At 45.9% G+C, this 27,450-nt stretch overlaps 1 protein-coding gene across 3 annotated transcripts in view; it reads left to right on the forward strand.

Annotated features, from left to right (window-relative positions):
- CCR6 (C-C motif chemokine receptor 6) overlaps window positions 1–26,367 on the forward strand; it is a 45,315-nt gene extending 18,948 nt beyond the window's left edge. For 2 of the 3 annotated variants that reach the window (XM_077119521.1, XM_077119519.1), the window contains exons 2-3: window positions 23,632–23,745; window positions 23,848–26,367. In XM_077119521.1, coding sequence (XP_076975636.1) covers window positions 23,737–23,745; window positions 23,848–24,966 — 1,128 coding nt within the window. In that variant the 5' untranslated portion in view covers window positions 23,632–23,736 and the 3' untranslated portion in view covers window positions 24,967–26,367. Of the gene's footprint in view, window positions 1–10,786; window positions 11,205–23,631; window positions 23,746–23,847 lie in introns of those variants that run through there. The other variant, XM_077119520.1, reaches the window with a different exon arrangement.
- The last annotated feature ends 1,083 nt before the right edge of the window (window positions 26,368–27,450 follow it).

The raw sequence follows: 27,450 nt of genomic DNA on the forward strand, positions 1-27,450 counted from the left end.
GTGTTCAACCTCATTAGCTAACCATTCACCCATGTCTAGTTTCTATGCATCTCTACGTTCCCTACATTCTGTTTTATAAGCCTCTGATTTTACCTTTACCATGGTCGTAAAAGTGGAATGATACAGTATCTATCTTTTTGTCTTTGGCTTATTTCACTCAGCATTATGTCCTCAAGTCTCATCCATCTTGTCATGTGCTTCAGGATGTCATTTTGTCTTACAGCTGCATAATATTCCATTATACATATATACCACATTTTGGTAAACACACATCTGTTGATGGGTGTTTGGTTTGTTTCCATCTTTTGATGATTGTGAATAATGCTGCTATGAACATCAGTGTGCAAATGTCTGTTTGTGTCATTGCTTTAAGCTCTTCTGGGTATATAACAAGTAGAGCTATTGCTGGTTCATAAGGCAACTCAATATTTAGTTTTCTAAGGAACCACCAAACAGTCTTTCATAGTGGCTGCACCATCATACATTCCCACCAACAGTGCATAAGTGTCCCAATTTCTCCACATCCTCTCCAACATTTGTAATTTCCTATTTATTTAATAGCAGCCTTTCTTATGCAAATGCCTTTTAACAGCACGTGCATAAAGGGACTTTACTGTCCCCCATTATTGAGAAGCTCCCCAGCCTGCCTGCCAAAAGGTGCTGAGAAGAGAGCAGCCCAAGCGCTCATTTGTGTCTCTTGAAGAACATTTGGGAGATTCAATCCAAAACCTGGCTGACATTTGCTTAAGCTGCTTTCCTCTCCCCCTAATTCTCTCCGGCTCTGGAGCTGCTCGGGGGCTCCACACAAAGCCCAAGTCTCGCTTGTGCACATCCAGCTCTCCCAGCCTCTCTATCCTTCCCCCCACTTCTCTTTGTCTATTCACTTTTGGAGCACGTTCACCGTTTCGGCTAGACGCGGCTCCCTTCCCTGCGCACAGGAGGTGCCCGCGGCAGCTGCACCACACGGCAGGGGAAGGACTGGCAGAGCTGGACGAAGCACAGGGACTTACAGTGTCCTCCATCCATCTGGCCGCTACCAGCGCCTTCCGCCTATGTGTCTTCTGCTCTAGCCTTTCCCTTAGGCCCTGTGGCCAGTAAAGCTGTTCCTTTTCCCCTTCCCCGATCTTCCAATATTTAAGTCAGCCGTCTTTCCCTGGTCCCCCACTCCACGCCCAGCCCAGCTCTCTCCAGTCTGAGCGGCCACACCCTTCCTCAGGCGTCCATGGCCACAAGCCCCGTCCCCACCCCAACCAGACTCTCCAGGGTGGGCCATTACCCACTGGACCGAGGGTGAGCAGCGGGCCCGATTCGAGCCCCGTGATCTCTGCACTCCAGGAAGCCCTCCGTGCCGGCGCCGGGGAAGGCTGGTCCCTGCCATGATCCAGTGCCCGGGCAGGGGCAGCCTGCAGGCCTGTGCAGCGGTGGAAATGGTGGGGAGGGTGGAATGAGCAGAGCTTTGGTGGAGATTGGAGAGAGAAAAGAAGCCAGGGATTCCCATCCCGAGTGAAAAGCCCTGGGTTTCCAGATTCATTTAGATTTAAAATGAAATCAGACACCTGCTCCCCAAGTATCTTGCAGAGAAAAGCGGCACTGCCTTTCCCTTGGCCTTAGACAACACGCTCCCGCCCGGCCCTGTCCAGTCTAAATGGATCCAAATGGATCAAGTGGAGCCACTTGATCTTTGATCTTTGGAGCCAAAGGTCCTTCCCTTTGAGTGCCTCTGAGGGACGCGCTTCCAATCTCTGTTTGTCAGTGCTGTACCCAAAGCTGACTTGTCCTGCACTTTGTCCACACACGTAACCACTGGGGTCTTACAGGCTCTGGTGTAAAGATACAGTGATAATTTTCCCTCCATCTCCTGATGCTCAATGGATAGTCATCATTCATCTGTAGTGTTTCAATACCTACCTCCGGCGTTTCCACACAGAGGGCCCTGGGGGTGCAGAGTTTCAGGGTGGGGGGGCTTCCTGGCACTGCTGTTTAGCTGCCCCTCCCTATTGGTGCACATAGGGGCCAGGTGAGGGGCAGCCCAGCACCGAGCTCTGGTCCCCAACTCCAGGCCCTGCTGCCTTCTTTACACTTGCATCAGCTGCAGACCAAGGGCAGGTGGGGAGGGCCTCGGGAGGGCCACTGAACTCAGCTTGCACCTGCAGGGCCCCCATTGCCCACTGCAGTCCATTAGGGCTGACCTTTACCAGCCCACCGGGCAGCAGGGTCAGTGCACGTGCTCGCCTGAAATGGCCTGGCCAGAGCAGCTGCTCTCAGAGTTTCAGAGGTTTCCAGTGTTTCACTGGCAGGATTTCTGAACAGTATTTAATGATAAATGGTGGAACACCGTCTCCATCGTCAATTTCCAGAATCTCTGCTGGGTTCTCTGACTGTTCCCGCCATCTTCCCACACATCGTTACCATTTCCTTAAGGGCAGAGCCTGGGATTGGAGCTTATGTGGGGCAGGCTCTCTGTCCGCATTTGTGGAGGGGAAAAGACGTGGCCGGTCACCGGTCTGACGCCTGTTGCAGCCCTGGAACCCCCCACTGGTGCGTGAAGAGGGGCCCTCAATGCCATCCATCTTCCCAGGACCACCCATTTCCCTCTCATTTGTGGTTGCATCTCCGAGCCCCTCTCTTTGGCTCTTCTCCCTGGGTTTTCCGGCATCCCGAGTTCAGTCCTCTTCTCAGGCACCCACCGGGTCCAGGCCGGGCCGCTGTCCGAGGACCTGGGTCAGCCATGGGCTCCACTTCCTCGAGAGCCGCAGACCGTGGAGCCGAGAGGGGAGGTGTCAGGGGGACGAGGCAGAGAGGAGGCAGAGCAAAGAGCTCAGGGCGCAGAGCCAAGCGTCATTCGTCCGCAGTGGGAGAGCGGGACGCAGCCATCCAGGTGTGACCGCCACCTGGGAGAAAGCTGGGCGAGGAGCAGGGCCCCAAATGGACAGTGTGACCCGGGGGCGTTTAGGAACCCACAGGAGCACTGCCCTGGGAAGGCGCACTGGCTGAGCGGGTCTGAGCTGCCCACTGGCGAAGCTAACGAGACCAGCCTTGGAATTCGTTACGGGGAAGGTTTGTTTCCCTCGTGCCCCCAGCAGTCCGTGCCCCAGGCTGGGCACACCTCTGGCTCTCCCAGTACCTGAGTGCCGAGGCCAGCGCTGCCAGGGCCCATGGCTCCCTTAGTTTGCTGTCGCTTCCTGCAGTTCGTTGCAGAGCCTCCCTCCTCCCTGGGCTTCACCCAGTCTTGGGCCACCGCACTTGGCTCTCCTCCTTCTCCCACCCCGGGCATGGACTCAGACGCCTCTTTGAACTTCCCACCGCACAGCCGAGACCAGGCGCTAACTTCACATGACGTGGCCAGAGGCCAGGTGGCATCAGAAGGGATGTGATGTGAGGACAACGAAAGAAACATAGGGTACGAACCGAGGCTGCCCTGGTGTCCCCAGCCCAGCTCACCTGAGGGCTCCCGGGCGCCGCCCCATGGCCTCAAGGCACAGGGCAGGAAGCCCAGCCAAGGAGAGCATTCCCCTCTGGCCGCTGGCAGCTTCTGCCCCGGATGTGGCCCTTTGTGGAATGGATGCAGGAAAGGTCCACTTTTGGTAGAGGAAACTCCACTCCCCGCACACAGGGGAGGTTTTCCCAGACGGCTGTAACAGAATTGCATTTTCAGGAGCGCCAAGGCCTCCTGCACCCTGACCCTCGCGGGCTGGGCCCCCACGGGCAGGGCCGAGCCACCTGGGCTAATCTGGCGCCTCCTAGGGATCCTTCTGCCGGGATGGGGCAGCACGCCCGCAGGCTTCCCCGGCAGGTCCCCTGCCACTTGGACCTCGGCTCCACACCCGCAGGGCCCCCCCCCCCCAGCCCCTGGCCTCAGCTCCGGCCTAACGAGAGCATATGGGGGTGTAGGGGTCAGCACGGGGCTGGCAGAGGGGGTGGCTGCTCACCTGCGTCCCAGGCTGCCTTGAAGGGGCCCTGGGGGCCGCAGGCACAGGCACCCCGACCCCAGTTTTTGTCGTTTTCCCAAGATGAAGGCACCGGCAGCCCCAAGGGCAAACAGAGTTTTACTTCCTTCCCGAAACAAGGTGCACCCCCGAAGGCTAACTGTTGGAGTGAAAAGTTATACTCTTTTTGACTCATACTCTTTTCACTAATGTTTCAAAAGTCTTAGAGCGAAGTTTTGTTAGAACCCGATGCGCTGTGTTTCCTGTACTCAGGGGAGAACTTTCGAGAAGAAAGTTCAAGTTCGGGTCAGAAGACTGACCCTGAGTAAGGACACTGGGAGAGCATTTACCGAGATGCCCGGGGGCCGGAGCTGCAGAGCCCTCCCAGGCCCGGGCCCCTTCCAAGGCCCAGGGGGGCCCCAGCAACCTATTCCCCAGGCCGTATGTTTTGGTAAAATTTGTGAAAGTAAACTCTTTAAATGGCAGTCAGAATGGCTGCAAGTATTTGGGGGCCCAACATAGGGAACATTGAATCAGGGATGCCTTTAAATTGGGTTTAAAGTGACATTTTAGGTGCTTTGCCATCACCTCCGTGTAGACATGTTGTTGCTAGCCGTCCGAAGCTGGAATGAATTCAGGACCGTGTGGCTTCCTCCGAGGCAGCCGGGCAGTGCTGCGCAGAGCTGGCAGGCAGGGGGCGGGGATGGGCGAGGGGAGAAGATGCCCTCAGGTGCGCACAGCTGGAGGCCGGTTGGTGTAAAGTATGTTCAAAAGAATATATATATTTTTGGGTGCTCAGTATTTTTAATCATGATGCTTGTAAAATTTTAAGCAGAGAATTTGGTTTTCGTCACTACTTGGAAATTCTTTACTGTCAAAATATACATATATGATTATAAATCCACAGCACATTTTTTTTTCTTATTTTGAGGGGAATGAAATAAAACGGAATTGGTCAGAATTTCCGTACTTGTCCGGCACCAGGGCTGCAAACAGCAAGGACGTCTATATGTCAAGTCATGTCTTTGTTCATCCCAGCTAGCATTAATAAAAAGCAAGTTTCCATCAATCGTGCTAAAGGGAAAAACAGAATAAATTCTCCAGGGTTTTCAGACGGAAACTATTATGAAATCCTTGTTGTCTGAAGGGGCCTGCAGGTCTTCGGTCCTCACCCGGTGCAGCTGAATGGACATGCCACACGGGAAGGTGGCAAAGGAAAGCACTTACCAACGGGTGGAGGGGGGGGGCTCCTCCTGGCCCAGGGTCCGCCTCCCCGAAGGAACCATGAGAATCAGGTTTAAAGGCATCATTTGGATCAAAGAGAATGAGGGAAGAACAAAGGAAAAGCAGGGAAGTGACATTTATGGATTCTTTGGGAAATTAGAAAAGTTAGGGAATGCAAACAAGTTTTAGGGTGCATGCGAATTTCCTCTTGGGATTTGCTGCAATGTAACTAGATGCAGAGGGGTGAGCCTTTGGTCAGGGAACCTTTCTTTAGTGGGGCCTGGAAGCCTGTCTACTGATCTAGTTGACCGACCCTCCCTTTGTCAGAAAGGTCAGAGCAACCGGGGGACGGTAAAGATCTCAGTGTCCTGTCATCCTCTCGGCTGCGGGCTGGGGACAGGGAACGTAATTACAGGGGCTGCTACAAGGAGTAAACTTCATCCAAGCTGGGAACCCAGAGACCCAGCTGTAGGGGCTCTTTCAATGTGAAGAGGCTATTAAAGTGCATGCAGGAAAAACAAAAGAAAAAAGTTCTATGGAGGTATATCAGGCAGTTAATGAGAAATGATATTTCATTTTTCTAGATTTTATATTTGTCAGCTTTTAAAGTTTGTAATTTGTCACGATGTCTTTTCTCATTCTAAATAAATATTCGCTTTCGGATCCACTTTGGATTCTTTTCTTAATGAAGGCTCCTTACGTTTTGATTTGCATGAAACCTGGACCCTTGAATTTACACGAAACCTGCCTGTCCCTATTCCCGTTATATAGTTATCATTGTTGCACATGCACAATTTTATGGTAAAACCCTAAAAATGCTATGAAGTTAGTGAGTATTTATTCATTTTCCAGAAGAGAATATTGAAACTTGCTAACCTGTCTAAGACGTTTGGCTGTTATGCTTGGGAGGCAGAATTCTAATTCCAGTCTCATTTCTCTAAGCCTGTCTCTAACCACTGCATATACTTCCTTCCTGAGCCAACAGGGCGATTCAAGGGCTTTTTTTTTAGGTGCTTTTGAATACCATGTTGGACGTCCTTAAAAGTACCACTCATGCCTGGGGAGAAAAAAAGGATTCTGTCTTAGTTTGGGTTTCCCCAGAGCAGAGCCTGAGGCAGGGAGCTGTGCAGGAAAGGACTTGGCAGATGATCCCAAGGGGCTAGAATGGTTGAGCGGAAAATGAGAAGGGGATGCTCAGAAGCCAGTTTCTGAGCCGGTGGAAGTTGCTGGGGACACTGGGGAGCATATAGACTGTGCCACTAAGGTGTCCCTCTGCAGGCTGGGAAGCTGGGGTGCATCTCCACACTACAAAGCCCCCTGGGCTGAGGGCTGACCCCCGTCTCCCGCTGTGGGCTGAGAGCTGACCCCGTCCTTGTAGGCTAGGGCTGACCCCCCTCTCTTAGCTGGAGGCCTGTCCACCAGGGACCACTGAGCCCGCTTGCACTCTGGGCTGTGCTGAGCGCTGAGCAGAAAAGCCTCGAGGAATAGAACCAGAGAGATGCTTTGCGTGCTTGTGGTGTGAGTTGTCAAAAAAGTCCGAGAGCTGTCCAGCAGAGCTGCAGCTGCAAGCAAACACGGTCAGGGGGCTGGTGCACGGGACCCAAGGACGCGCGGCCTGCTGCGCCTGGCTGAAATCTACGCGGCCAGCTCATGCCCACTCGGCTCCCTAACGCCGCCTCCAATTCTCACTGCCTGCCTTTTTCTAAGGAGTTGGCTACAAGTTCTTTCTCTTTCCTCAGCATTCTCTTCTCCAACTGCCGGAATAAACTTCCGGCCAGGCCACCCTGAAAGTGTCCTCAAAGCACATTGTAACACCAGAAATTAAGTACTAAGGCCAATTTTCAGTTCTCATGTTCCCGACACTGCAGATTTCCCTTCAAGGACTCTCCTCTCGCGTCTTCCCTCACAATGGTGTATGAATTTTTGAGTGACTTATCCTCCTGCTTACTTCTTCTCAGTCTCTTTCCCAACTTTAATGTGTGCTTTTGCTCCCTGTACATGAGCACAGGCCCCAGGGGTTTCCACTATGTCTCTGAGCTCACTTACAGCCTTGGTGTGCAGACTATTCCAGTGCATCTCCCTGCACCTGCTCTTTGCAACTCTGGGATGACAGTAATGATAATAAAAACACATTTGCAGAGCTGTTACTGTCCATCAATCACTGTATGAGGTGAGTATTTCGTGTCTCTAATTCCCATGTTAATCCTTCACAAATATCCGACCGCCATACTGGAGAGTAATGTGAAAACGACTGTGGCTGTCGTGAATCAAAATTTTCTGGCTTTTTAATTCCAGCTTCTAGAACCTTTAGCTATATAAAGCCTCGATCTCTCATCAAATCCAGTAAATCTCAAATGAAACTTATTTCCTTCCCCCTTAGACCAGTTTCTGTAAGTTTCTATAAACTTTTCTACCCTGTAAAAATTTAAAAACAAGTTTCTAGTCCTGATTTCCCTATTTCTGTTAATGGGAACATTTTCCCGTTTCCACAGACGTGAAATCTGACATCATTTTGATTCCTACTTCCTCTTGTTCCTTACCAAATTTTCTTTCCAAACATCATAAACCTCTTCATGTTTATTCCAGAAAAGCCTGAGGTTTGGGATAAGCAACATGGGGTTGAGCTTTGGCTCTACAAGTTGTCAGGTGTATGAACTTGGGGAATTTGCTTTATTTCTCTCTGACTTTCAATTTTTCTCATGTGCAAACTGGGGATGGGTATGACAATGCCAATGGGATCTCGGGTTGTTGTGAGGATAACTGAAATAGAATAAGTGAAGAATCAAGGGGTGGGCACAAAGAGGCCTGCATCGCGTCCAGCCTGGCATTCTGCCCGCAGCTCTGTTTTGCTTGGCAGGGCTGCCTCCTCAGTGGCCTCCCTGCATCAGTATCACTTCTCCATGTCAGTTCTGCAAGCTTGTTCCCTGTCATTCCATTGCCCACGGAGCTCCTGTGTCTTTGAATGTCACCAAGACAAAGTCTCAGCTCTTTATCCAAACTTTCATAGCTTCTTACTGCAGAAGAGCTCCTACAACAGTATGCACATTCTAGACCAGCTCCTGCATTTGTTCCCACCTTCTAGACCAACTCCTACATCTATTCCCAAATTCTAGACCAGTTTCTACATCTGTTCTCAGTTTAGACCGTCTCCTGCATCTCTTCTCACAGTCTACACCAGCTCTTGTGTCTGTTTGCACAGTCTAAATCAGCTCCTTTGTCTTCTTATTCTAGACCCGCTCCTGCATCTGTTCTCACCTTCTGGACCAGTTCCTGCATCTATTCTCACATTCCAGACCAGCTCCAGCATCTGTTCTCACCTTTCAGACCAGCTCCGGTGTCTGCTCTCACAGTCTGGACGAGCTCCTGCTTTGTCCGCGTGTTCTAGTCTGATTCTGAGCCTTCCTGTCGCCTAGGCTCATGCTGTCACCCCACCCCATTCATCCCCTCCTGCCTGCCTAGACTTCAGCTGTCCTTCAGCACCAAGCTCCTGGCCTGCCTTCTTGCCCAGGCTTCCCAGATCATGGCCACAGCAAAGCTTTGTCACTCATCTCTCTCCTCTAAACTACTAACATTCTCATTACGTTTCCGTGGTGATTAATCACCTACAGCCTAGTCACACACTGGGTTGCTTTATTATTTAATGTGTCACGAGTTTAGGCCTCAACCTTTTTTTTTTTTTTTTTTTTTTTTTACATGGGCAGCACCGGGAATCAAACCCGGGTCCTCGGGCATGGCAGGGAAGCACCATTACCTGCTGAGCCACCGTGGCCCGCCCTAGGCCTCAACTTTCTAACTGTGTAAGTCCCTAAAGGAAGAAACTCAATCTTAAGTATCTCTGCACATTGTTATGGGACTTGCTGACATAATTTGACGAATAGCATTGTCTCATTTCTATATGGAGAAATCACAAAGCATGGATCCAAGACACTGCTGGATTCACTATTTCGGTTTTAATTTATTTAAGCCTGCCTAACAACAGTCCTGAGTTTAGAGTACTTTTTTCCACTTCTAGCATCTGTTCTAGCTTTTAGCTTTCCTGGGATGGCTGTTAAATTTTTGTCTTTTTTTTTTTTTTTTAACAAAACAAGTTTGTGTTTTGATGTTTTTTGAACTTTAATACCTCTTTTTCACTTCAGAGGACTCTTCCAGTACTGATGAAGTAGACCACCTTCCCAGGGGTCTATTATTGTGTGGTAAACCACCCCCCACTTCTAGGAGCTTAAATGGCCATTTGCTCCCCTCTCTCTGGGCGGGTGGGGGGGGAATGGGGGTTCACTCCCTGGAGCGCTGGTCCAGTGACAGCCAGAGGCGAGGCCTGGGGTTGCGAGCACGCGCCTCAGCTGCTCCGTGCACTCACGGGGTTGGTGGCCACCATGCCACCGCAGCTCCTGGGTGTGGCCTCTCCATGTGGCTTGGACTTCTCAGCCCAGCACAAGGCTGCGGTCTGAAAAGGAGCCTGTGTCCCAAGAGGCCCCGTGGAAACTGCAATGCCACCTGTGGCCCAACCTCGAAAATACCTGAGTATCACTTCCAGGTTATTTTACTGATCCAGAAAGTCCCAAAGGCCAATCTAGATTCAAGGAAAAGGGGATTCTAGTTTGTGTTTTTCTTTTATACCTTTTTATTGGTGTAACATATATACACTTCAAACTTCTCCCATTTTAATCGCTTTTGAGTGCACAATTCAGGGCTATTAATTATGCACATGATGTTGTGCTACTGTCACTGATATCCATTGCCCAGACTTTTTCATCACCTCAAACAGAGCAATTTCATCTTTTAATATGAGGAACAGCATGCCTGCTTCTGAAGGGAAAGAATTAGAGGTCCCATTCCTTGGGGGCTGTCACAAGATAAAAATCTCATTAAGATGCAGATCAGCTGGGTCACTGACCCCAGAATACCCGCTCCCAAAGCAAGACTCAGGTCTGGCCCTCGGCAGTCTTGGCACCGTCTGCATTTTAGATGTGCACGGCAGCCAGCAAACATCAGATTTCAGAATTGTTAAATCAGTGTAGGTCACACTCTACGGAATAGTTGAAGGGTCGTAACTTGCCTCCCTTTCTGGACTACACAATTTCTGTGATCATCTGTGCGTCAAACATTTTTTGTAAGTATTGGCAAAGTTAAAAAATATTAAGTCCTTTGTCGTGCTTTAAAGAAACATTCTAAGTGCAAGGAAGTCAATTTGACAAAAAAAACCCTGTCTCTTTACATAGTTGTTGCTCAAGATTATACAATTTGATTATTTATATAATCAACAAACATTTCCAAGTACCTTTTTGTTTTTTCTCTTTCAAATTCTTCTTTCCTTTTAGGGGAACCAATTACTCTGTGCTGTGCATGGTTTTATAGGGTTCTCCAGCTGAGAGAGCTGCCTTTTCATATCCCACCCTTAAGTAATTAGAAATAAACGCTTACTGATGAACTGGACTACACATCATTCCCTGTGTTATTAACAGCCATAGGCAGATGATTCCCCTAAAAATGGCTTACAAATTTTAAAGCAATTTCTTACAACTGCGATATTAACCTACCATAGTGCGTGGACTTTTAGCACTAACCACCAGATTTCCCGATAGAGATTTGTTTCTATAAAATGCTAAGGGCGTGAGGCGGGGCGAATGACCCCGTGGGCTGCCGGGCTGCGCTGTTAGGCTCACCGCACCTCGTTTGCAGTCCGTCCCCGCCAGCTTGCAGGATGACCCCATCACAGCGTGGTCACAGCGCGACTGTGACTGCTGAGAGCAAAGCCTTCGCCACGCACTGAACGCCAGCGGGAGCCACCAGTAGGCCCAAGCACCTTCCTCCGCATCCCCTTTAGACTTGGCCGAAGATGATTCTACAGCCTCCAGTATGCATATGGTTAAGCATCTCCTTTGGGTGAACAGGCGTTACTTTTAAATAGGAAGTGGTAATTCGGCAATTTGCTTTTGGCCATTTCTCGTATCTCACTGCTTTTTCCCTAGTGATCTTTAGAGTCCAGCGGGTGACGTGCGCGGCCGCTGCACCTCTGAGGGACTTGGCTGGGTTTTGGGTCACAGCCCTTCTCAGGTGAGCTGGCCTCTGGGCACTTCAGCTTTTTCTTTCAGATGCATCCTCACTGCACCCATTCCCTGGTCAGAGCTGGGAATGCTAGCCATGGGGCTGTTACTCTTTCATCTTCCAGCTGTTTGCTGCGCCTTTTTATGCGGAATAAGAGGCTCCTGCTTTCCTAAATGCATTTTCCTTCCAGCTGGCAGGAATGCCCTGCCTTGGAGAGGCACACCTGCTCTCTCCATAGCGTTCAGTGATTGTGGAGCTTCTGGAGTCGCTGCTCCAAGCTATAAATAACCACGGGGCATCTGTCTGTCGAGAAATTAAGTTCTTTCTCTAACCATGTAAATAAGATTTTGAAGAACTAAAAAGTAGTCTAAGGTAAGGTTTGGATGTAATATTGGTCAATACAAATTAATGAGTGGGAGTCTCTGGCATGGGAAGAGTGCCTGCAAGCGAACAAGTGAGTGGAGTTATTAAGAAAAATTGATTGGGCAGAAATTTTTATGAGATGCAGGCAGAGCTGGGCTAATTGCTGCAAGTTGCACAATGATTGTGAAATCAATGTCTTATGACCATAAAATAAGTACCGTGATGGTTAAGAGAGTGCTATCATGGCCTCCCAAGCCTGTGCAGCTGCAGAAAATAGAGATTGCGGCAGTCAGCACTGCAGGGAAAGAGAAATGCAAGATCTAAGTTAGATCTATTCTTGAAATGGTTAAAGATATAATGTCTGTAAGTTTAAAATGAAACTTAAAAGCCAGCTTCCAAAGAAGCAAAGGGAACCAAGAAATTGAAAAACCAATGAACAAATCACTGGAAAGAACTTGACTGTAATTAATAGTGCCGAATTATATATTTGAATGTTATTTAAGGGGGAGATTTTAGATTGTGTATATGATACTAGAATAAAAATTTTTAAAAATATTCCCAAAGCAAGCGGAACAAAGAACAGATGTAACGAATAGAAAACAAACAATATGGCAGATTTATCTCAGATAATGTTAATGGTCTACATCTTTTTAAAAGGTAGAGATTATCAGATTGGATTCAAAAAGACAAAAAAAGCAAGCAAGATTAACTACCAGCCTTCTATAAGAACCCCACATTAAGTATATAGTACTGACAAATTAAAAGTAGACAAGAAGGCTTGATTGGATATACAAATACGAGACAAAGAAGATTTCAGAACAAGGAGAACCAGGGATAAAGAGAAACAGTTCAGACGGGTAAAAGGATCAATTCATCAAGAGGATATAACAATCTTAAATATGTATGCCTCTAGTAATAGAATTCTAAATATGTGAAGAAACTGATAGAACTGAAAGGAAAAATAGACAAACCCACAATGATTGTTAGATATCTTAGCACCCTCTCTCATTCAAAAAAAAATTTGCCAGGGTGTCAATCATGACCGAAATTTGGAGGGCAATTAAAACATTAACAACGTAAATGAGCTCCCCCTTGGACTCATCAGCTTTGCTTGTGTCCTAGACAAATAGTGTGTGCCAGACGGCCATGTTCAAGGAGGGGTTTTTTGGCAGCTTGTTCTTATGAGTGAAAAATTGGTAGCAACCTAAATGTTCACCAGTAGGAAAAAAAAAAAAAGCCCTTTTGGCTTCTGTCTTAACCACTCTTACTCAAAAGCAGAAGGAAGCCAGTCTACAGTTTCAGCTCCACTGACATTTATTTTTTTAAAAACATATGAAAAACTGTGTGGCCATGGCCAAATGAATTAAGAGAACCCATGTTTATTGAGTACCTAGCATTGTGAGATTCTGCGATATCGACGCAAAATTTAAAAATAGCTGTACTGTTTAAGATCTGGTGAAACTTTCTGGCCTTAGAAGCAGTGGGGCCTGGGGACAAAGTGGGTTAGAAGGGCCGCAGGGGCCCGTGGGAAGCACCACGATTACTCACAGACTTAGATCTCGTACTCCCGTCTATGAAGTAGGCAAAATAAGGCCTAACCTTAACGTTTTGTTTTGTGAGGTTAAAAGAGAGAAAAGAAAGATGAATCAGTGGGCTCAATACCTGGCGTGGAATTAGGAGTCAATTTATAGCACGTGCGTGCACACATGCTCTTATTTAGTTCTTGTTTGTCTTGCAGAGCTGGCACGGTGAACCATAAACACAGGTTTAAAATCTTCCACTTTAGTTTCAATTTAATGGTTACGTTTATTATTAAAATTTGTTTTCATTAAAAATTAAGCCCAATTTTTCTCACTGATATTATTTCGACAGCCATTATTAATGGCTTAGCCACACTGGCTTGTTTAGAGCAGGGCCAGCCCTGGCCCCAGGCAGCCAGTGGCCTGGTTTCTCCTCCTGGGGCCTCCACTTCCCTTTCGCTGCCCCCTCTTCCAGCACCCTCTCCTGGTCCCACTCACAGCCAACCAGAAATTCGTTTCTCTGAGACTTCATCCTGTGAACAGATCGCAGCTAAGGTGTTGCTGCCAAAGATTTAAACCGTGACCCACCTGTCCCCGGGTCCCTCACACGTGACTAGGGGACTCTGGAATCCTTCAAAGTTCAGAAAGAAGGTTTTCTATGAAGTGGAGCCAATGGGTGGCCTTTGGTGGCGATGGAATGTGGCTTTGCCGGGCAGCAAGGGAGAGGGCCTGGCACTCCCTAATTGGGCTGTGTTTTGTGGGCTACCAGCCACTCTTCCGTTCTCAGGCTGGTTCTGCTTTTTAGGTCACGTATTAGTCAGTGTTCTTTTCATTTTTAAATTCTTCCATCAGTGAGTTACCATCTTCTGAGACATTTTCTTTTGCATATTGAAACTAATAAAAATGGTATGAGGAAGACACATTCCCTTATTGCAGTAAAACTTTTCATTAACATTTTAAGTGCTAGGTTTAGAAATGTTTTTCTAGATTTGAGTTTTTCTTAAAGTAACCCTTTTTGTGTGTGGTAACAAAATCCTTGAAGTGTTAAAAATTGCAAGGCAAAGGCTAAGCTGTCACTTGTCACCTGCCTGCACCTATTCTTGGTGAGATCTTAGCGCATTTGTATTCCATTAAACGGGATAATAGATTTCGATGGTTTCAGTCCCTAAACGCAAAAGTAACATGAAGATTTAACTTCTCGTAATGAACCTCTAGAAATGTAAGAAACCAAAGACATGTCTTCACATAAAAGTTGTTCTGTAAATCTAAAGTATGTCTGCAGTGCAAAGAGAAGAGATCAGAGCGTGAGCTGGAGGCCTGTGGAGTTTGTGTCCCGTGTGAGTGCTGAGTGAGCGAAGCGCCCGGAGTCAGGGATGGAGTGGGGGCCGTGCTGCCCGGGGATGAGCCTTCACTTGTCTCGGTGGCGCCCTCCCCACACGCACTGAGGCAAACGCTCCCTGGGGTGGAGAGAGGCTGCGGCCGATGAGCTCTGGGAGTCCATGAAGCTCATCTTTGTGTCGTTGCTGCTTGGCACAGGGAGTGGCTCAGGGCAGCCACTCAAGGCTGTCTTTGAATGAATAAATGAATCAGTGACTCCTTAGGCCACCATTTCCCAAGGTGATCTCCGCAAACACTTATTAATAAGGATTCTATGGGTGAGTAAGTTTGGGAAATAATAGGTTCTTCAAGCAGGTTTCTGAAGGGCCATTGATCAATAAGGTGTAATACGAATAACCAAGAGGAGAATGTATTTGGTAGCATTTCCCAAATTTATTTAGCCTTAGAGTGATTTCCTCCTTTTCTACCATCCTTCCTTCTTTCCCTCTCCGCCTCCCTCCTTCCTTCCTTCCCTCTTTCCTTCCCATCTATCTAGAGCATTCCTGGGAACTTTTACTTCCAAATGCTGATGAACCCTAAAGATCTAGCCATTTGATGCTTGCAGTCTACGTGAAACCACGGTTCGCGAGCATGAATATGCATTAAAAATAACATGGAATTGTGACATCCGTGGAAATCATAGCTCTCACCTAATACCAAACTTTTCTGATGATTCCAAGGATATAGGCAATCACCAGAGACAGAGAAACATTCCTTTCCTGGAGGAGCCTGAAATCACCAGGAACAGCTTACTAAAATGTTTTCTTTAGGGGGCATGAGGGCATTTTTGGTTTCAGATTGAAGAGTGCACACCAAAACTTGTTCTCAAAGGCTCCCGATTTTAATTCCCTTCATCAAACAGATGGAAGATGCCCATGTGGTGACTTTCCATTCTCCAGAGGACCTTGCCCCATAACCCATAAAACCTGGAATACAGGCATCTGAATACAGATACAGTAGGCAGTCTAGACACACAGGTACACTTTGCTTGTGCATTCTCTAGACAGGGCCCCTGGAATCCACTAGTCGATACTGTAGGTGTATTTGCAGGAAGGCTTGTCAAGGTGTGTCATCCCCAGGTATCTCCAGCAGAAAGGGGACAGTCACAGGCTCCTGTTAACCCTTCTACTTTCCAAAGATCTCTATTCCCAGAGGTTTGATGCAGGAGGTCTTGGGAACTGACTCATCTCCTGCAATAGGGGCTTGCCCACCTGGGCTTGGGCGCTGACCATCTGCTGAGACAGCCCCTGCCATGTTTGTTAAACTCGTCAGACAGTCTTCCCAATGTGTTTACATCATCTCCACTCAGTGGTCACCTCCCACCCTTGGGGACACACTGTGCACACCCAGACTTTTTCTTTTTAAATACAGTTTTATTGAACTATATTCATATACCATATAATCACCTAAACTGTACGGTCCGTGGTTCACAGTATCATCATATGGCTGTGCATTCATCATCACATTTGATGTTTGAACATTTTCATTACTCTAAAAAAAATAGCAAAATAAAAGTAAAAAGAACACCCTAAACATCCCATATCCCACATCTCCCCTATTATTTATCTATTTGTCTTTTTTTTTTTCTTACTCGTCTGTCCATACACTGGATAAAGGGAGGTCAGTTACAAGGTTTTCACAATCACATGGTCATACTATAAAAACTCTATAATTATTTAGTCATCTTCAAGAATCAAGGCTATTCGATTACAGTTTGGTAGTTTCAGGTATTTCCCTGTAGCTACTCCAATACACCAAAACCTGACAGGGGATATCTATATACTGCATAAGAATAACCTCCAGAATGACCTTTCGGCTCTATTTGAAACCTCTCAGCCACTGAAACTTTATTTTGTTTCATTTCTCTTCCCCCTTTCAGTCAAGAAGGCTTTCTCAGTCCCACAATGCCAGGGCCAGGCTCATCCTTGGGAGTCATGTCTCACGTTGCCAGGGAGATTTACAGCCCCAGAAATTGACTTTCTTATAAATGGCAAACTTTCATGTAATTGATAACTTCATTTCTACCTGACCCTCGTTTTTTTTTTTCAGGCTAAATAAATCCAGTTTTGATAGATTGAATTTTCTTCATTTAATGGCCACTTTGCTTCAAGTGATCCCAATCAAACATTTTTTCCCATGGCTCAAATCTTTATTACTTAGTAAATTTGACCAGTGCAGAGCTGATGGACCTATCACTTAACTCATTCTAAAAATTATGGTTTCAATAGTTTAGCCTAAAAATAAAATAAAATAAAATAACTAACAATTTTAACAGGCTACATTTATTAAGCATTGTATTAGTTTTCTGTCCCTGTGATAAATTACCAGCTACTTAGTGGCTTAAACAATGCACATTTATTATCTCGTAGTTCTGGAGGTAAGATATCTGACACAGGTTCCATTGGCTCAAACCAAGGTGCTGGCTGCTGCATTGCTTTCTGGAGTCTCTGGGGCAGATCATGTCCTAGTCCAATGGGGTTTTTGGAAGAATTCAGTTCCTTATAGTTGCGGACTGTGATCCCTGTTTCCTTGCTGCCTGTCAGCGGAGGTCCATTCCCAGGTTGGAGAGGCTTCCCACATTCCTTGGCTCATAACCACCCCCTTCACCCCCACATTCCTTGGCTTGTAACTACCCCCTTCACCCCCACATTCCTTGGCTCTTAACCACCCCCTACCCCGCATTCTCCTATTTTCAAAGCCAGCAGCGATGGGTTGAGTCTCTTGCTTTGAATCTTTCCTCTTCCTTGATTTCATCTCTCTGGTTCAGTTGAGGAAGGCTCTCCCTTAGAGATTAGATTTTGCCCATCTTCATACTCTGAAATAGTCTCTATCTCTAAGCACATACCCTCAGTCACATCTGCAAAGTCCCCTTTGCCATATCAAGGAATATATTCCCAGATTCCAGGGAATAGGAAATGGCTTTTTGGGGACAATTATTCAGCCGACCGCAAATACATTCCTTGGGCCTGATACCTCGATATTGTGTTTCCTGTTCTTTAGCCTAAATTTAGTGAATGATGAGGATGGAGAAATATGATCTAGAGGAAAGTGAAAGTAGATGGTTTCTAGGCAGTAAGATGGCCACGCCCAAACAGCACTGATTTATCCATGGGAAAGAAGGGCATCAGCAATTTTGACAAGTCTACCCTAGTTTTCAAACTGTGACCTGAGAAATAGACTCATTAATTTGTCCCATTCAAAATGTCTTATTATGTTCAGGGATGAGTGAGGATAACATAAGGCCAGGAGGGGCAAAAAGGCAGTTGAAGGTTTTTAGTCAACTCATATGATGATGGTCTTAATAGCTCCTCTTAAAGATGAGTCGATGAGGTAGAGAGGAGATGCACTGGTGTCTCATGTCAACTCAAATAAAGATTTACCTTGTGATTCTGAAGTTATATCTGCTTTTCCCAACCCAGCTCATGGAAAATATGGATTTAATTTTATATTGATTAAGATCGTAGTCAATGGTGCACATGTTCTAAGAAATGAATATGATGATGAATATACAACTATGTGATGATATTAATTACTGATTATATATGTAGAACGGAATTATCATAATAAAAAAATTTTAAAAAAAGAACGCCTAGAGCACCCCCCCCAAAAAAATATCGTAGTCAATGAGACATGGCTTTGCAGTAACTGAGACTGAAAGAACGCCTGCCATCTTAAGCACATAGCGTTCAGCATTCTACTTGGTGCCATATTAAGTGCTAAATAGTACCCTGTTGGCCTGAGAGAATGGGTGAGTCCCGGGAGGGCTGACATGCAGGCAGGAGTGTTCGTGCAGAGTTACTGGGATGGCGCTGACACTGGACTCAGCACAACCAAATATTAGAAAAGGGTTGTTAATTGTAAAGCCAAATCGAATAAAACAATACTGCTTAAGTGTGTCAAGTGATTCCCCTTCAGAGCACTTGAAATTCTTCCTCTAAAAGGCAATTTTGAATAGTCTGTGGCACAGATACTTTTCATACCAATTCACTGTATAGAATTATTTGTATACCTACCTGCTTGAGAAACACCCAGCAGGGAAACATTTAAATTCCAAAGGTAAGTAAATTACATTTTAAGAGTGATGACACCATGGTAAGCTCTGGTTTGGTATGGCCCATGATGGGTTTAAGGGATGAGAAAGAAAATGATGGGCCTTAAAAATGACGTGAGCAAGGCACCTTGTTTTAAGTAGCCTTAGTATCATAGATTTGTTGGTTGACCAGTGAAGTGGACAGAAGATTATAATCCATTTTCTCTCATCTGCCACTGGTAGATAGCAATTAGTAGTTTTTACTCTCAGATCATTGACGAAGGTACAGAAATACTTATTTTTAAACTTCTTAGTTCCCTTATCATCAACATTTTCCTAACATAAAACACATAATTTGTTTCTCCAGAGAGCTGATAATTGCTGTTCAAGATGTCATTTATTTGAGCAAAATGTTTGCATGGCTCTTCAGGTGTTGTGGTGACACAGATGCCAATCTGTCACTGACATGATTTCCTTTAAAACCATTCACACGTGTTTTGTGGTGAAACACTTGGTTTGGGGAAGGCTGAATCATTTCCAATTGCTGTGAGCGATGGGCAGATGGTAAAGCCTGTAGCAATCCTTTCCTCCAGGATGCTTCACCTGCAGCCACAGCAGTGCACGCACACGTGCCATCGTCCAGCATCGTCATTGAGTGTATGCATAGGACACAACACTCAGCTAAGAGACAGCGAATTTATAAATTTTGGTCTAATGTGACTTTCTGTCATTAAAAGGCTTACAATCTAATCTGGAATACAACTAAATTAAAAGAAATTAAAGTCCTGACTCTTGAGCAGGGCAGCATTTAGACCAAACTCCCAGAGTCTCTGCCGGCAATGTGCTTCCACCAGGGTTTGAGTTCCCAAAACCCTCTTTAAATGAGAATCCACGGCAGAGCCTCTGCCGATGCTGATCTCTTCACGTCTTCATTGCACACCCCTGTTTTTGTTCGTACTGTTTGCCGTCAGCTTCTTGAGGCTAGAGTTTGCGTTTTGTGCTTCATTGTATAACTCAGTGCCCATTTAGGAGACATTTCAACATAAGTTAGAATTCAGAAAACATTATATAGCATAGTGCAATTAAGAAATAATATGGGGATCCAGCTAGGAACTCGGTGCCCGGCATGCTGCGCCATCCTTCACAAACTTCTATCTGTGGCTGTCACTCACACCTTTAGCAAACTAATCTCCATGTAGCATGCCCCCAGTGTCTCACTCAGGGGCCTGTGTTGGCCACTGTTTCTCCTCCCAGGCCTGACATGCTGTCTGACCTCACAGTAACGACGAGAATCGCCACCACTTCCTGGTAGCATCCTCTCCTCACTTCTCTAAAGCAACCCCACGCCTCCCCCTCCATCCCTCCCACCCCCTCCCATGCCACCTGCACAGCCCTGGCCTTCCCGCCTCTATCTCTCTTCCATCCTTCCCAGCTGACATCAAGTCTCGGCTCCTGTGAACCCTCTGCGGCCTTCACTGTCCTGGTGACCGCTCCCTGCTTTTGACTTGGTGCTATTTCTTCCTTCAGCCTGCAGCAGCATGCGCGATGAATCCCGCTGTGCTGCAGGTTGCGTTGAGGCAGGTTTCTAGTCATATATTTGATTTCCTGATTAGACATCGGGCTGTTCAAGTTATCTAATTCTTCCTGAGTGAGCTTTGGAAGTTTGGATCTTTCAAGGGATTTATCCAATTTCATTGAAGTTGTAGAGCTTTTCCTTATTTTTCCTTTAATACCTATAGGGTCTATAATGATATTCCCCATTCATTCCTGATATTAGAAATTTATACTTATTTTTCTTTCACAGTCTGGTTATTCTTAAAGAACCAATTTTTTGTTTCATTGATTTTCTTTTTTTTTTTATTATTTCTATTTCTTCTTACTTGTGTTTAATTTGTCCCTATTTTTTTAGTTTCTTAAAGTGTAAATTTCGATCACTGATTGGAGACCTATTTGTTTCTTAATATAAAAAACTTTTAACTCTACAAATTTCCCCTGAAGCACTGTTTCAGCTGCATCTCACAAAATTTTGATATATTATGTTTTCATTCTCCTCAGTTCAAAGCATTTTCTAATTTCCTTTGTGATTTCTACCGTGAAAAACCATTAGTTTAAATACCTACTGTGTTATTTAACTTCTGAATCTCTGGGGACTTTCCGGTGAGTTTCTGCTTTCTGGTTTAATTTCTTTATGGTCAGATAACCTACTTAGGGTTATTTCAATTCTTTTGAATTTATTAAGATGTGTTATATCTTGAATAAGATCTATTTTGTGAATTTTCTGTGTGCACTTAAAGATGTGCATCATGCTATTTCGGGTGGAATGTTTTATACATGCTAATTAGGTCAAATTGATTAATGACGTTGTTTAAGTATCTTTCCTTTATGCTTGTTCTTTTAACCCCTGAGAGATGAGTGCTCAAATCCCTAACTATCATGGTATATTTGCATATTTCCCCTTGTAGTTTTATCAGTTTTTTCTTGGTATCTATAACTTGGAGCATTTTTATTAGGCTCATAAATGTTTAAGATCATATAGCTTCATGATTCATTGACCCTGAGGCTCAGATTGATTACATGTTAACTGCTTGACATTGTCCCATGGCTCACTGATTCCCTGTTCATTTAAAAAAAATTCCCTCTTTGTTTCTACTGCTCTGTCATGAAATTCACTAGCCTTTTCTTCTGCAGTGTCTAATCTGATGTTAATCCCAAACAGTATATTTTTCATTTAATATATGCTGCATATTTCATGTATAGAAAAGCTTTATTTGGGTCTTTTTATATCATTCGTTTCTCTCATCTTGTTTATATTTATCTCTACCTTCTTGAACATATGGAGTTTTTATAATTGCTGTTTGAACGTCTTTGTTCTCTAATTCTATCATCTCTGTCATTTCCCTGTCTCTTTGTGTACCCTTATGGGACTTATTTTCCTGTTTCTTTAAATGTCTGCTAATTTTTGTTTGGATGCCAAACATTGTGAATTTTACATTAGTGAGGGCCCACTTTTGTTATATTTCCTTAAATATTTTTGAGTATTGTTCTGGAATAAGGTTGTTTCTTGGAATCAGATAGATCCTTCGAGGTTTTCTTATAGGTTTCATAATGGCAGGTCCAGAGCAGCATTTGAGGTAGGGTTAGCTTGGCCCTGCTTCTCCTGAGGTGGCCCACTTGGGAGAGTGTTACCCGATGCCCTCTCTGGTTACAAGGTGTTGCCATTTGGTTAGGTGGGAGCAAAATGTTCCAAACCCAGAGAAGAATCTGAGGATTGTTCTGCCTGTTCCTTTTTGGAAGTTCTTTTTCTAGTTTTGTGTAGCTTCCTCCTGAGGGAATCCATCTATAGTTTTTCTAATTTCTCTGTATGTAGCTCTCTCTTTTCTCCTACTCTGTCTTGGTCTCCTTGAACTCTGATCTCTGTCTCCTCAACTTAACAAGACCACCGCCTGCTGTGTGGGCAACCCCACCCTGCTCTGCCGACTGGAAACCACTTCGAGCAGTAAGCTGCTGGACTAACAGAACTCATGTCATTTCTCATCTCAGTTTTTTCTTCCTCTCAAGGCCATAAACATGTGCTCACTATTGTCTAATGTCCGAAGACTATTATTTTTCGTATTCTGATGTTTTTATAGTTGTTTACTGCAGTAGGGTGCATTGGTCCACCTTGATCCATCTTGGCTGGAAGCGGAAGTCTTGTACATGTTTTGATGGATGCATTTCTTTTGGTAGCAGGATTGGTGTGTTCACCTCTTCCTCCACATTTGCAGCACAGGGGCTCCACCTCATGCTTCTCCTGCACCCTCCGCACGCTTACTTGAACTGTGCACCTGCAGCAACTGTGGAAACACAGAGCTGACCCTCAGCCTTGTCCGGGCTTAGGTCCATGGCAGAAGATTGATATCTCGTGGTGTGATGGGTTATGCAAGACGCACCTGGGCATCTGAGGCCCACACCTCCACCTTACTCCTTTCTTCTACCTTGCCAGGTGCACAGGGGAGGAGGCAGGTAGGAGGGCAGGTAGGAGGGCAGGAGAGACTGAGTGAGCAGTGAGCCAGCACACAATGTGAATATCAGGTCATTTAGGCCACAAATTTTTTTTCTGGGGGGATAAGAAAGCAGAACAAAACCAGGCAAATAAAGAAAAGTGCATATGAATATAGCAAAACTTCTGTTCTTCCTGTTTGAGTCTGTTTCAAATGACAGAGATCAAAGCCCTTCTGAGGAGAACCTCTCCCAAGGCTTCTGCTCTGTTCCTTACTAGTTTCCTGGGACATTTCCTTAGGCCAAGCCCATTTATCAGCCCTCTTGGCATTCCCAACACACGGTCTACTCCATACCTCGCTTTGGTAGAGATAAAGTTGATTTGGTCCAGCTGGTCACGTGATGGATCCACAAACACGTGGTGTCCATTCTTGCTTTTCGGCCTGAGCAGGAGATTGTCCCTTCCTTCATTTGCCCCCATTCTCCAAAGGCCCAGCTCAGGAGCCCCTCCTCCGTGAAGACTTTCTTAACTGTGCCAGACTTTTTTTTTCTTTCCTCCACCTTGAATTTCTGCCCCACGAGATGGGTGATGTCAATGTGAGTTGGGCTGGGATGAGGTGTTTTCTTTTGTTTTTTTGGCATGGGCAGGCACCAGGAATTGAATCCGGGTCTCCGGCATGGCAGGTGAGAACTCTGCCACTGAGCCACCATCACATCGCCTGGATGTGTCGTTGTAAATAAATGTGCATAGCTGCTGATGCCCTTTCCCGGCCAGAGATCCTTACTCAGGGTATGTTCAGGGGAGTCCTCACATCCGAACTGCAGGAAATTCTATGGTGAGTCTGATGTCCATCTGGTTGCAAATCACTGGACTATAATTGGAAACTGCTTAAAGACTAGTGCCATGCATTACAATCGCTTTAAACCTGTCTTTGCGGTCATAGGTTTGGTTCAGTAGGCTCTCATTGAATGTAACTAAATTGAATTTTGCATGAAGATTTTGTGCAGATCAGCATGGGGTCTTACTGCTATCACTGTCCTTTACACCCTGGAGCAGGCAAGTTACAGCCAACAGCCACATCTGGCCTGTTGGCGTTAATCCAGCCGGGCTGACCCTCAGAGAATGCTTGTCTTACTCATGACATATTTTGCTTTGTTTTTTTCTTAGATTCACTTTTACTGTCCTGCAATTTCTGCCGGCGAGCCAGTGGGTTGCCTGTCCATTTTTGCTCACTACCAGGCCTGCATTACCTCACCCAGATCAAGTATCACAATGAGTGAAGTAAGCATCTGTCTTATTTTGGGTGCCGGGAGGATTTTTTCGGTTAATTGCGACTATTTGAAAATTGCATGACAGCTAACTCCATTTCCATTTACTTTCCAGGAACCAATGAATTTCAGCAAAATTAATTATGAAAATGAAGATTATTTTGGGACAACCAATAATGGGGATTATTTGGTGGATGATGATTCCTTCGTATGTTCCTTGGGGGAGGTCAGAAACTTTTCCAAGTTATTTGTCCCAATTGCTTACTCTTTGATATGTGTCTTCGGTCTCCTGGGAAATATTTTAGTGGTGATCACCTTTGCATTTTATAAGAAAGCCAAGTCTATGACGGATGTTTACCTCCTGAACATGGCCATAGCAGACATTCTGTTTGTTCTCACCCTCCCGTTCTGGGCAGTGAACCATGCGACCCAAGAGTGGGCTTTTAGCAACGCGATGTGCAAATTAATCAAAGGCATCTACTCCGTGAACTTTAACTGCGGCATGCTGCTCCTGACCTGCGTCACCACGGACCGCTACATCGCCATCGTGCAGGCCACCAAATCGTTCCGGTTCAGGTCCCGGACTCTGGTCCACCGTAAGGCAATCTGCCTGCTGGTGTGGGTGGTGTCGCTTGCCATCTCCAGCTCGACCTTCACGTTCTATCAGAAGTACCACACGCAGGGCCGCGACGTCTGCGAACCCAAGTACCACGCCGTGTCAGACCCCATCAAGTGGAAGCTGCTGATGCTGGGGCTGCAGCTGCTTTTCGGTTTCTTTATCCCGCTGGTGTTCATGCTGTTTTGCTACGCGTTTATTGTGAAAACCTTAGTGCAAGCTCAGAACTCCAAAAGGTATAAGGCCATCCGTGTGATTATCGCCGTGGTGCTCGTGTTTCTCATCTGTCAGATCCCTCATAACGTGGTGCTCGTGGTGACAGCTGCCAACCTGGGGAGGATGGACCGGGCCTGCCGTACCGAAAAACTGATGGGCTACACCAAAACCGTCACCGAGGTCCTGGCCTTCCTGCACTGCTGCCTCAACCCAGTGCTGTACGCGTTTATCGGGGAGAAGTTCAGGAACTACTTCCTGAAGATCATGAAGGATCTGTGGTGCGTGAGACGAAAGTCCACATCCGCCGGCTTCTCCTGCTCCAGGATGTACTCAGAGACCTTCACCTCCCGGCAGACCAGCGAGACGGTGGACAACGAGAACCCGTCATCCTTCACCATGTAGAGAACGCGGCCGGGATGGGGCGGCAACGCGCCAGCAGATGCGCAGGGGAAACAGTCTGTGGCCAGACACGTGGGAAATGGGGACATCAAATACCGCGACAAAGGGGTCTTTTCAGCAGCTCGGAGACGTGCTGTGCTGTGGATGGTGTCAATCTCTGTGCGGTGGGGGTCCGGGAGGCTGTTACATGGGCCACCCCCAGGCTGACCTGCACAGATGCTGTGTTGCTCTGGCCTGCCTCACAGCACAGGAAATGCCGACGAAAGTGAATTACTCAGATTTGAAAATTTGCATAATTATTCATGAAGCAGCCAGAGACCACAATTGCCTCCAGCCATAGCACAAAATAATATGGTCTGCAACATCCAAACAGAAGCAACAATAAATAAACCCCCCACGTAACTCATTTTAGGCAAAAAGTTAAACAATTTACCCATCAACATGCTAATAAGCAGCAAATTTGGCTTAAGTTTTTAATCTCATTTCCCTTTTGTGTGCACTTGAGATTGGAAGAATTAAGAATTCATAAACTGGAAAAGTTGTGTTGGAGGGCTGAAAAGATGACTGAATAAATATTAGTTACAATTGTTACTATGGATAAAGGCTGTTCAGACTATAATGGGGCATCAGAAAAATATAAATATGCTGATATTTCCTACTAAAGATGGACATACTATTATCTGCAAGTGGCAACTCTCCCATACAAGTCTGTAGGCAGAAATTTCTACAAAGATGGGGCCTGTAGTTGTAGTATTCATAGCTGCATTTCTGGCAGAGTCATCGGCATACAGAAGGGACTTAATAAATATTTGTTTAATGAATCATAAATAAAGCGGGATGTATATAGTGCAGTTTAAAGTGTTCAGTGTTTTAAAACTTTTTAAATGAAATACTTCAAAAAAACAAAACGAACACAACTTTGCTGGGGCGGCATAGAGAACGTTCGATTCATTTCGCTTGCAGGCTGAAGGTCCCTGTGCGGCTGAGGATTTCTGGTTATTAGGAGTTTCGGATCAGCTCAAGTACAGCTACAATGATGTTGGCCTCTGCTATGAATTTTAAAATGGTTTTACTCAAAGTCTGTTAGTTTTAACACCTCTCCAACTTGGCAGAAAGTTCACAGAACTAAAGTTTTTAACATGCTATGTAGATGCAAGAACACAAGTGGGAGAACACTGACACGTAAAAGTACAAACACGTCTTGGAAAAGTACTGCCACTAATCGCAAAAATACTGACATACGTGTGTAAGCCTGACCAATGGCATTCGAAACTGTGTAATGTTTTTGTGAGCTTTGTCTACCTCGCCCTACAAGATTCAAAATTATGTCTTACTATTCAAAGTCTGTTTTTTTTTAAAGCATGGTTCTGGCTTTGCAAAATAAAACTGTTTTCTGTATGTGAAGTAGGCTGAATGCCCAGAGAGGCCATTGATTGGGCTTGGGACGATGGGCGCCCGCCACCCTTGCACATCTGCTGGCTGCCTCGCGTACATCTCAGCCAAGGGGGCACTGTTCACACGCTTCTTTAGATATGACCACATAAAGCCACCGGTAGGATCTCTGAGGATAAGGTTTATGTTCGAAAACTGGCACATACACATCTCATTTGGCACAGCTGGGAAATGAGCTACTGTGCATACTTTGAAATTTCAGATAAAGGAAGCTCATGCATTTCAGTCATAATGAATAAAATGTTTCTAAAGAGCTCTGCACACTTGATTTCTTCACAAGCACAACCCACTAGACATCGTCTTTCCCCAGGGATGACTTCCTGGCACTGCCATGTGTGGGCCTGTCGGCAGCCACTGAAATCAGAGGGGCTGTTGCGTCTGTATTAAATAGCTCTGGCTGCTCTTTCACAGTTCTCACGTCTTCTTTTCATAAATTTTCCCCATATCTTCTCTCACTGCCAGGCTTGTAGTTATCTCTTCCTGGACTCTCTGTGTGTCAGGCTCCAGCAATGTGTCTGCCTCTAGTCCTTGTCTTCACTCATTTCCAACATTATTCTGCCAGGTTTGGGAAATCAGCTGTCTGCCCATGTCAGAATTGGGTCTTCATAGGAGCAGGTAAGTCAGGATCTTCCAGGCTTTTGTCAATAAAATGCATCCCTGTATATAATGCATCTGTTCACACACCTACACGCATCTCTGTGTATAAACGCACAAGAGAGCTGAAGGCAAGAATTATGTCTTTTCTGTGCATTCTCACACAGGCTGACCACCCAGGACAGTCAGCTCGGAGCTGTTACCCCCACCTGAACCTTTCCTCATGGTCCAACAGGGCTGCTCTAGCTCCCCCCATCACATTTCCATTCTAGCCAACAGAAAGGGGAAAAGAGGGGAGCAGATGGCTCTTTCCTTCTCTTTAAGGCACACCCTGAGAATTGTGGAAACCCCTCCTACTCCCTTCTTATCGGCCTTTAGTTAGATGGTTGCAGGTGAAGGAGGTCTGGGAAATGCCGTCAGCCGGGTGGCCATGTGTCTACA

Source organism: Tamandua tetradactyla, chromosome 11 (assembly GCF_023851605.1).
Source record: "Tamandua tetradactyla isolate mTamTet1 chromosome 11, mTamTet1.pri, whole genome shotgun sequence".
Taxonomy (NCBI): Eukaryota; Metazoa; Chordata; class Mammalia; order Pilosa; family Myrmecophagidae; genus Tamandua; species Tamandua tetradactyla.